The 12,037-nt window shown below is 39.1% G+C and overlaps 1 protein-coding gene across 4 annotated transcripts in view; it reads right to left on the reverse strand.

Annotated features, from left to right (window-relative positions):
- The window catches only part of ADGRA3 (adhesion G protein-coupled receptor A3), a 133,055-nt gene that overhangs the window by 43,718 nt on the left and 77,300 nt on the right, over positions 1-12,037 (reverse strand). For all 4 annotated transcript variants that reach the window (XM_055588144.1, XM_055588142.1, XM_055588143.1 and 1 more), the window contains 2 exons: positions 3,764-3,925; positions 797-1,000 (listed from right to left, as the gene is read on the reverse strand). In XM_055588144.1, coding sequence (XP_055444119.1) covers positions 797-1,000; positions 3,764-3,925 — 366 coding nt within the window. The remainder of the gene's footprint in view (positions 1-796; positions 1,001-3,763; positions 3,926-12,037) is intronic.

Raw genomic sequence — 12,037 nt, forward strand, 5'->3', positions numbered from 1 at the left:
AAAATCTTGATATACAGCTGGCTTGATTAAATGCCTGGACTTTCCCATTAGGCCCAGGAGCACAGAGCCACAGGCACCGAATACTTATAGGAAGTCTACAAAAACGTCTTCATGTCTTTAAAATCAGCAGCATAAAAATGAACTTTAAAGTCAAAGAAAATGTCTCAATATGTAACTAATTTATTCATGCTTTTACCACTCCAGTCATAAAATTTAATTTTGATATATTCATATGCAGAAAGGGGTCCAGAGGGCAAAAATGCCTAGGCCCATGAAGGCCATGATGTGTTCCTTCTTGGTCTGAATTTCTTTCAAAACAAGAACAAAGGCAATTCTAATACACTTCTCCCTGCCAACAACCTTTCATAAGATTATTTTTGCAAAGCAGAGCATTTAAGTGCAGCACCCTCCATACCCTCAAAGGACTGATTCCAGGATCCTCTCGGATACCAAAACCTGTAGATGCTCAAGTCTCTTATTTAACATGGCATAATATCTGTATATAACCTAGGCACACCCTCTGGTATACTTACTTCAAATGATGTCTAGATTACTTAAAATACCTATTGCAGGTGTTATACAAATAACTGTAAATATAATGTAAATCCTATGCAAATAGCTGCCAGCATGTAGCAAATTTAAGTTTTGCTTTTTGGAACTTTTGGGGATATTTTTTTAAATTGGATATTTTCAATCTGCAGTTGGGTTGAATCTGTAGATACAGAACCTATGGATATGGAGGTATTGTATTCTAATCTAACTACAGAGTCTTAAATGACTACAGAATATAACGTACCTTCAGAGCCAGACTTGAAAATGTATTCGAAACGTTGCACTTAAAGCTCAGCTGTTTATCCAGGTTTCCATCCGGATCTCGCCTCCCATAGTCAGAAAGGCCTGTCCGGTCAGTGGCTGCCACTTTCTGGAACACGGTACATGTCATCCCAGTGAAGCCAGTAGCCTTGATGATATAAGCTTCCAGAGCAATATTGGGTGAATACTTCAAAAGTCAATCAAACAGGAGTTACAAAAGATTTATAACATAGGGGGAAAAAGCACTTTCAAAGAGTTTAAAACACAAAATACTATATAAGCTAGAAGACAAAGCTTGAGCTCTTACTAAACAAAGACATTGTGTAGATAACTGGCAGAATCAAAAAAGATGCCAACTACAGAAGGATATCCTAAAATAGCAAGATACCCACGAAGAGGAAAAAAGTCACGAAGTATGGAAGATCAGATATAAATGAGAAGTCAATTAATAATTTGAAGAGTAGTTGCAGGAATCTGTAAGTTGAAAATGGAAGTATCCTGATTAAAAAAAAAAAAAAAACCAGCTAGAGAAATCAGTGGACCCCCTTAATGATCTTAGTGAAAGTGAGTGAAAGTGAAGTCGCTCAGTCGTGTCCGACTCTTTGTGACCCCATGGGATGTAGCCTACCAGGCTCCTCCATCCATGGGATTTTCCAGGCAATAGTCCTGGAGTGGATTGCCATTTCCTTCTCCGGGGGATCTTCCCAACCCAGGGATCGAACCCGGGTCTCCTGCATTGTAGACAGACGCTTTACCGTCTGAGCCACCAGGGAAGTCATAATGATCTTAGTACACTTAAAAGCTGCCTTATTCAACGCTTCATAACGTCTTTAAATTCTTCCTTTTACAGGAACATAAACACTTAGCATTAAGTTTCACCAATAAAATCTTTACACAGACTCATGGCAAAGTTTTCTTCAGAAAAGGAAGGGAGGTGCTAGTCCAAATAGAAATAAATGAACAGATTCTGAAGGGCGAATTAGGCCAGAAAAGTCACCTGAAAAAGATGGCACCTGTCCTGACAATGTTAAGCAATACAAGAGTGCGACTGAACTTGAGAGTCTATCGAAACCCACGGTCTGCGGATACAAACAACATCCACCCATGTCCAGGAGCTTCTGGCACCACTCCCACCTGTTAGAACCATGACAGAGCTAACATAAGAAGTGACAGGCTGACCGGTTTCTTTTACATCCAGCAAGATGACAGGATGTGCGGTAAACTCCTTCCTTTAAGGATGGTAAATTCTATGTTTACTATGGAAGCAGGGCACCATTCTAAGTGCCACATGTGGACAAAGTTCTCCTTTAAACATTTTTTTTTTTTTTTAAATATTGGACCTTCGTGTAAGGTGTCCAAAATCTATCAGGAAGATTAAAATTTTTAAATATAAGAAGGTAGAATTTTTTCAAGTACCATATATATAGTAGAATATATCTGGTGGCTCCCCAAATTTTTAAGGGTAAGAAATCTTTGCATTTAGTTTTGCCCCAGAGATGACAGAGTCTGAAAAATCGTACTAAATTTAATCATACTTACCAGCAAATTGTATTTGAAATTTTTTATTAATCAAAGACACATTATAATTATGATAAACATGTAAAACCTCAGTTGAAAGAAAACTGCCATTTTGAAGTGCCCTTGAAGCCATGTCCTAAGTAGATATATTGTTTCTCAGGAACTTTTTATACTTTGAAGTGTTGTACAAATACCCCCTACACCCTCTATTATACCTGTGGGTTCTCAGGAGAATGAAGGAAGCTCTTTGTGCTGAGTAATAAGCAAGGCTGAAGCACAGGATGGAAATGGGTTTAAATGATCTGGGAGGACCAAGTGTGGCCCTCAAACTGGCAAGCTCATTTCAAGTAAGGTCATAGAGAGCACCTACCCTAAACTATATTGTCCTGACAGGAGCCAGTCTAGGCCTCCATTCTGTTTATTATTCAAGAAAGTAATACTAAACTTAACAAAAGGATCAATAAAACACGGTCTCATCAAAAAGGTTCCATCAGTTAAAGACAGTAATTTTGAATTGTATAAAATCATAGGAGGAAGTAGAAAACATTCAACGAACCCACTAAAATAGTTAGAAAATGAAAATCATGGGCCAGAGCAGAATATGACTGCTAAAAGAATAAAATAAAGCATTATTTATCATAGTTCTCACATTTATCATATCTACATTTTAGAACAAAAAAAGTAAGCAGTACACCAAGAAATTCTACCCAAACAAAATTTAAGATTATTTAACACAGTGATCATTGCTGTTGGTTAGTCACTAAATTGCGTCCAAGTCTTTTATAACCCCCTGGACTGTAGCCCGCCAGGCTGCTCTGTCCATGGGATTTCCCAGGCAAAAATACTAGAGTGGATTGCCACTTCCTTCTCCAGGGGATCTTCCTAACCCAGGGATCGAACCCGCATCTCCTGCACTGGCAGACGGATTCTTTACCACTGAGCCACCAGGGAAGCCCAAGAGTGGTTATTACATATAAATAACTCACTTCCCCCAAAGTGGAATTGACTGAAAAATGTCAATAGGTTCACAAGAGTTGGGGGAATCCTAGCTCCCTTTTGAAATTGAAACCTGGGCAAGCAATCAAGCACTGTCTCAAAACATCCTTCAGGGCCCAGAAGACAATATCAGCTAGGATGCACAACGGGCATGTGGCAGGAGGGCAAGGCTATGGTGTTCTTATTTGTATTGTGGAAAGGTTCAGAGGATGAGATGGTGGTAACTGCTCAAATTACAAATTAAGCCCAGTTACCAAGAAAACAGACTATTCGGAAGCAAAACTGTCTTTTTAAATGTCTGAGAACAGGAAATTCTGTAATAATCGGCAGTGACAAAATACTCACTCCATAATGGGGATGAGACCTATCTATTTTGAGGTCAGAGCTGCTTTCAATAAACCTTTTCCTTAGAAATCTAGGATAACGTGACACTTACTGTTGAATAAACATGAGCTCCGTTTGCCAGTCGGTGTGTGGCAATGCGCTGCAGACACTGAACGACTCTACTGCAGGCTTTGGCCTCCCTCTGTGCCAGCCCCAGGACGCGTTCATCAGCCAACATGATGTTACTTGCAATGTCAACCATCACATCGCCAAGCTAGCAGGCATGCAGGAGAGAAAAGGAAGATCTTTAAAGCCCACACAGGAGGCTTTACATCATCAAAATCCTAATGAGACACTAAGCTGGGCATTCAGTCTAAATTTTCACAGGAAAACCCAACAGGCACTTGACTCATTTCTCATTAAGGCATCTTCAGATAGAAAGAGCACAGTCATTATAACCATTTGGTAATATTTAGCTCAAAACGGTGTACTCACGTAACCACCAAATCATCAGGGAAAAGAGTGACATGTAGTACTCAAATTGACAGGTTGGGGGGGGGGGCGCAGTCAAGGAGTCCGGGGAGAAAGGCATGTATATTAATCAAGGGGAAGAAAATCACATGATTCTCAGAATAAACAGATCTCCACTCTGGAAAAACACTTATCTTCTTTTTGCGTAAGTATTAATTAATACAATCAAGAAGTATCTGGCACAACATTAAATCAACTATGCTATGCTATTGCTAAGTCACTTCAGTCGTGTCCAACTCTGTGCGACCCCATACATGGCAGCCCACCAGGCTCCCCCGTCCCTGGGATTCTCCAGGCAAGAACACTGGAGTGGGTTGCCATTTAAATTTAATTAAAAATTAAAGAATATACTGGTGACCTCTTTAGCATCCTGTCATGTTTAAAACCCTAGGAATGTCCAGCTACTGTGAGTTCTCCGTATGCGCTGGGCCATCTCGTGAATCTGTGCACACAAGGTTCCCTTTATCTTTATCTCAAATGAGCTGCTTCTTCCCTGTCTCCCAACTCAAGGGATGCTTTTAGATTTACATGGTCACAAAAACAAATGAATCCCAAGAAGTGTCCACTTTTCCACTGCTTGTTTGTTTCCATTTCCTGAATTCTTTTCATTAGCTCAGTCCGTAACTTACAGATGTAAACATCTGTCAGGCAACACCAGTGAAATATCAATGGGCTGTCGTTGCTGGTGACTTGTATGTCTCATTTCAGAAACGTGCACTGAACAGTCCAGGATAAGGAGAAAGCCTGTTGCCGGGAGGGTCTACTATTGAGCAAACAGTTCACAAGAGCTAGAGCACACAAGCATTCTGGAGGTAGCACTGGAGGACTGACAAGCTGGCAGGTCCTCTAACCAAGAAAAAAGCCTCAAAAGCCCCAAAGCCAAGCCAGACTGCCAAGGCCATTTCAGCGGATGTCTTTTCATCACCCCAGAAGAGTCCAGCTGAGCTTTTCAACCCTGTTCTGTCTCCAATACTCTTCCCAGGGTGTGTAATTATGAGGGCTGAGGTGGGTCTGGAAAAAGATCAGTCCTTTCCACCCATGCTTCTTTTCAGGAAGAAGACAAGCCTGCGGAAATCTACCGGATTCCACCCCCGAGCCATGGATCAGGGCTGGCACCTCCCGTACCTTTCTTTATTTGTGAAACAAGGATAATAACCATCCTGTCTTTTCTGAATGTTGTGAAGATTAAGCTCCACTAATAACTATAAGGCTCCTCAAACTATGCCTTGCACATGGCAGGCATTCAAAACCAGCTCTAATTTTACTGCTCCTTTTTTTTTTTTCCATTTCCATCCCAAAATAAGTCTTTCTGAGAATGACAGGCTCTAGAAGTGTTAAGAGGGGTACATTTTTAAAGTCTACATGTTCATATATAAAGAGGAACAATGTACCCAGCAAAACTGCCTCTATCTCCTCCATAAAACCCTATCATCTTATCCAACTCAAATACAGTTAATTGACTTCATACTGCCGTTACCATCATGTGTCACAATTCTGTCCTTATTTTAATTCCAGTATAAACATCTTGGGGGCAGGGACAGCACAATGTCCTACTTATATTCATACTCATTCATTAGAGTAACTCCTCGCATAAAAGCCAACAGCTATATAATACCCATTCACTCCCTGACTAAATATTTATTGAGGACCAAGGTGAGCCAGACACTATCCCCAAGCAATGGAGATACAGCAGTGAGAGAAACATAAAAGATATATTTTGGAGTCTCTATCTATCAAGAAAATATAAACAAGCAACTAAATACATTTTTTTAAGTGACTAGGTTGTGATACCTGCAAGAGATGAAATAAACAGAGTAATAAATGACAGATAGTAATGGAATTTAACCGCAAAACCCAATTTTAATGGACTCACATATTCTCTCAAGAGGCAACTCATTCAAACCCAAGACATGAACAAGATCAACTGACAAAGAATTAAGAAGAACCTATAATCAAACTATGTAGAATCCTGAGTCTGTTCATTTGATACAATTTATGAAAACACCAGACTTCCCTGTGGCTTAGATGGTAAAGCGTCTGCCTACAATGTAGGAGACTGGGTTCAATCCTTGGTTCAGGAAGATCTCCTAGAGGAGGAAATGGCAAACCACTCCACTACTCTTGCCTGGAAAATCCCATGGACGGAGAAACCTGGTAGGCTACAGTCCACGGGGTCACAAAGAGTCAGACACAACTGAGCAACTTCACTTTCTTTTCACTTTCATGAAAACACCAGCACCTTAGAATATATTCCTAAAAACAATAGGTATGGGGGTAAATTTCACTGTAACAGAAGTGTTTATTTCTGGAGTTATGAAGATGGGTGGTGACTCCCGCATTTGTATATCAGCCACTTATACAGCAACTGGAACAATAACTATAACCTCTTAATGGCAATTCAGAGAAGCTAGAGAATTTGGTTACATTTTTACCTCTTATTCTTACCTTTCAAATTTATATTTTCAAAACTGTATACAAAAATAAATAAGAGATGACACTGTATGATATGTTCTATGGCTATCAGAAAAGAAATGGCCATTGCCTGCAAAAATTTAAAAGATAAAAATACAAGAAAATACCAATTCTCCTCCAAGGCCCTCCTCAAATATTTATGAAGTATTCAAAAAAATCAGCAATTTTACAACTAGTTTGGAAATTTCTTTACAAGTTCTACATGCCTGGGCTTTATGAAACTCTAACATGAGACCTAACTGATACATCATCTCTTTTGAAAAGCTGTTTATTTTTTAATCAAGGAACTACAGGTATGGGTCACTAGATAATGCCAGCCAAGGAATTTGACATATGTCAATAACTGTAAAAAAAAAAAAAAAAAAAAGTAGTAGTAGTATCTGTAAGAAAGTATAGAGCTAGTAAAAGTGGTTGCCTTAGCTGAGGATAAGCTTTTTTTTTTCCCATTATTTCATTATAAATGGCAATGAATTAAAGAAACAGTTTTGTAGCCAAAATATCCCCCATAGCAAGCAATCATGTAACACTACATTCTTCTGGAGCTTGGTTATGGAAGTAGTTCTGAATCCTTCATGGTGGCAAAAAAGGACACAAAAAGAATAACAGTACATGAAAAATTACACTGGATTAAAAAAGCATCCCTGAAATGTGACACACAGGTACAGTTTAATAACTGCGACCAATGTGCTGGGAAGCACCGTATTTCTCTTCAACCGCATTCCCTGAAGGCCACGCCAGCTACGGAAGGGTCGGAGGAGTCATGCACCTGCTCTGCCATCTGTCATACCAAAGGGTGAGGATCAAACGAAAACACTGTGAACGCACTTTATCCAAGATAAAAGGGTAAAGGAATGAAAATGCCACATTAATAACAATGAAACCATTAAATGTCATCTGTGGTAAGAGGCAGAATATTTCATGCTCTTTTCAATATTTATGTTTGCAATCCCGGGCAAAACTAGATTAAAATCACCTGTAAATTTCATGAATTTCTGATGTTGGTTCACGTAACACACAATACATAAATTCAACTTGATGGTATTTGATTTTAATGTAACAGGAGTATAAAATAACACTGCAGCAAGAATGCTTATGTGCCTTGGAGTTAAGTTCTCCTGGGTTAAGAGTTCAACCATCCCTTACAAGTTAAATGTCCATAGCAAATTATTTATCCTCTCCAAGTCTCTGTTTGCCCATTTGCAAAATGAGACCAAGAACCCTATGAAAACTGTCTTTCTTTAAGAAAGACAGAGAGAGAGAGAGAACAGAAGGCAAATATCTTCATTAAGCAATTCATATAGTTTTTGAGAAAAGCCAAGAAATCTAGGCCCCTTCCCACATTCTTGTTTCAAGCACAAAGTCAGCAGGGGGTACCTCAGCAATTCTAATAACCAGAGAAGCAAGAATTAGAGACACATATACCACAGGGCAGTATGCTGAGAAGTTGTCTGGGGACAGCTAAGATGGAGATGGAAAGTCCAGAACTGACACACAGTTCAAACTCGATTAAATAATAACTCAGTTGATGTTATTATTTTAGTTCAAGTAAAGTTCATGGTTTTTCCTAATTATAAATAGCTGTATTGATATCATTCCCATCTCAAAGTATGCTATGTGCCCTGATTACTTTAATGAAGGAATTGCTCTGTTCTGAAAGTCAACTTTTAAGAGTATGTTTAGGGCATTATTAACCAGCTTCAGCATCTTGAGGGCCTGGGGACCCCACTGAACGCTGCTCAGCTTGATAAGCAGTAAGTGTTCGAAAGGTCATTCTCATGAAGACCACTCGTCACCAACACGCATCAGCACAGTTCTGGAGGTCCTCACCGATGTATAACCAGAAAAACAAAACCAGAAAAAAAAACAAAAGCTCTGGTGTCACTCTGGTACAAAATTTAAGAGGAAGGTGATGGGAAAACAAGTGGGAAGGGGAAAAGATTGAAAATAATGTCACAGGGAATACAAGTTGCATTTATTCTCTATTGCCTCACAGAAAGTATCTGAAATAGCCTAACAAAGTTTAAAAGATAATTCTTTTTAAATTAAAACATACATAGAGAGTGAGAAAGTGTGTTAGTCACTCAGTCATGTCCAACTCTTTGCAACCCCACAAACTGTAGCCTTCCAGGCTCCGCTGTCCATGGAATTCTCTAGGCAAGAATAGTGGAGTGGGTTGCCATTTCCTTCCTCTAGGGAATCTTCGGGACCCAGGGATAGAACCACGGTCTCCTGCATTGTAGGCAGATTCTTGACTGTCTGAGCTACCAGGGAAGTCCTGGTGGGAAATACAGGCTTAAAAAAAGACTCAAATAAGTTAAAATACACACCAATGGCAGAGTTAATGAGACTGGGGAAAAATTGATTCTTGACGTGTTTCTAGTCAAGGCAGTGAAGATAACTGTTCAATTATTAATGAAAAGGAGAATATTTCCTCCAAGTAGACAGTCACTTTCATAAAGAAAATTCTTAGAACACGTGAAGAACACTATTAAAGAGATACCAAGTGAAATGCTCAACACCCTCAGCCATACCTTCACAACAAATGGCAAGGCTTAACTTCTACGATCCCTCCAACTCTCCCACTGTAAGCAGATCTTGTTTTTTCTGATGACAAAACTGTACATGCATCTCCCTTTCTGGAAGCATGGAGGACTAAGTACTATGGACAATTCTCCTGATAAAAGTGAAAAATGGTAAAGGAAAAAAGTTACCTTTTAAATGCACCACTGACCATTCAGAAAACAAAGGCTCCACGAGAGGCCAACAGCAAAACAACAGGAATCCGAAGAGTTCTGCGGCTGAGCTCAGCTGACCACAGACTATGCTCTGACTTCCATGTAAGACCCAGGCCCTGCCAACACAGGCTAACAGGAGAAAACCACAGCATAAAGCTGATAAGCCAAAGGGGACACCAGCAGGGTCAGGGCCAACCAGCATTAAACCAGCCTCCTGGAAGGAAGGGAATCGCAAGGAAACTTGAAACTTGCCCATCTTGACTTTGGCACAAGGTAGGAAGGAGGTAAAAAAATCTCTTCCCTGTCCATCTGTCAATACAAGTCGACCTTCACACAGGACTGAGAACAGAGTTCTCATTTTTTTCTGTGGTCTGAGAAACCTCAAGCTGAGAACTACTTCCAATGTGACCCCCTAACACTGATATAGCCCCCCAGCACCTAGCAGAAGCACATAAGTATCACATCATACTATATATCATGTCATAATAATGACACATCATACCATTCTCATGAAGACCACTCGTCACCAACACGCATCAGCACAGTTCTGGAGGTCCTCACCGATGTATAACCAGAAAAACAGGATGTGTTTTATACGGAAACAGACAAACCAACTGTTATCTACTGTCTACGGACAAAACCATCTGTCTAGAAAATCCCACAAAACCAACTAGAAAATTATATGAATGAATTTCATAAGGAAACCAGACACAAGGCCCACATTTAAAAAAAAAATAATAATAATCAAGGGAAACTGAACACGGATTAGATATTTTATAATATTAAGGACTTGAGTTCATTTGGGTGATATAATAACCATATCATGGTTCTATTTTAAAGTTCCTTACAATTTAAAAAAAAATTATGGATGAAATATGACACCTAAAAGGTGCTCTTAAATGTTCCGGCACTGAAAGACAGAAAGACACAGAGTAAGACAGAGACACACAGAGACGCAGAGAGAGGAGAAGAGACAAGGAAGGAGGGGCAGAAAACATAAAAACGTGGACAGGAGAGATTAAGCAAGACTGCTAAGTGCCGAAAACTGTTGAAACTCAGTGAAAGGCAAAACAAAAGTGTTAATAGTAATATTCCTTCTCCTACACTTTAGGAATTTTCTAATTAAAAAAAAAAAGTGTCTGAAAAGTTTTTAAAAAGTTAAACCCAAAGAGAACATTTTTTAAAAAAGAGGTAAGGATAGAAAAGAAATATACTACAGTGGTCCTCAATGTGGGAGACCCGGGTTCAATCCCTGGGTTGCGAAGATCCCCTGGAAAGGCTACCCACTCCAGTATTCTGGCCTTGAGAATTCCATGGACTACAGGCCATGGGGTCGCAAAGAGTCAGACACGACTGAGGGATTTTCACTTCATTTCACTTCACAGAGGTGCTCAAAGCCTGTGCCAAAGACGTTGCCCAGTATCACCTGGAATTTAGTGGAAATACGAATCCTCAGGCTTCCTGCACCCGGAACCTGGTACCAATCATGGGCCCCATGCAAGATTGAGAAACCATGTTCTCAGAAGGATCAAAAAGCCAGCGGCTGGGTCTTTGAAAATGTTAGCAATATCAGAAGTCTGACAAGTAAGATCCAGGAAAAAAACATTAAAAATATTGAAAATAAAAAAGAAACTCACCAGTACAGATGTGAGATGCATGCCTTACATATTTAAAACTAGAGCACAGTAAGAAAACTATAACACATAACTCTAATCTTCATAGATGTTCTCATCTTGTAAAATGGATATATGTTTGTTCCCATAAGAGAAAGCACTACAGTAAATACGGAACACACACTATCTGACAGATAACCTTCGGCTCTTTTTAAAAGACCCCGGTAAATACCTCATTTAGATCTGGCAGTTTGATAGTTTTCAGCACCCACCCTAAGACAACAAGAGTACCAGCTTGTGTTGGCTAGACTCAATCACAGGTTGTTTATGAAAAAATCCACAGCACAACAACTTTCTGGATATAATACAAAAATCAATTGTCCAATTATGCTATATGCATTTTAAGATACCTTAGCATAATTTTATGCAGTGTTAATTAACTTAAAACAGAGCCCTTAAGCCTTATGATTTCTTAACATAGCAATAAACAGGGAAAGCTCTGGCCTGCAATTTTAAGCTTCCAAAGAATCAAATGTCTGTCACTGCATCAAAGGTAATCTTACATTTATATCTCAATTGTTCAATCCTGAATAATTTTGTTTTTTTCTATTTAACAGGTTGCCATCATTTGTTTCCAAAGATAGTTAAAATTTCACCTTCTATGTCAGCGAGTGAAAGTGACAACAATCTCCTTCAAAGTAAGTTTTTAGATAAGTAACTAAAGCAATCTGGTGATTTTTTTTTTAAAGGACTTCTCTCTTAGCTTCTGAGATGATAAGAATGTTACTTTTCAGAGTGGACACGTGTATGCCTATGGCTGATTTATGTTGATATATGGCAAAAATCATCACAATATTATAAAGTAATTATCCTCCAATTAAAATAAATAAATTAAAAAAAAGAAATTGTGAATGGCTATGTTGTATATATACAACAAAGGTCCGTATAGTCAAAGCTATGGTTTTTCCAGTAGTCACGTATGGATGTGAGAGTTGGACATAAAGAAAACTGAGTCCGAAAGAATTGATGCTTTTG

Source organism: Bubalus kerabau, chromosome 7 (genome assembly GCF_029407905.1).
Source record: "Bubalus kerabau isolate K-KA32 ecotype Philippines breed swamp buffalo chromosome 7, PCC_UOA_SB_1v2, whole genome shotgun sequence".
NCBI classification, from domain to species: Eukaryota; Metazoa; Chordata; class Mammalia; order Artiodactyla; family Bovidae; genus Bubalus; species Bubalus kerabau.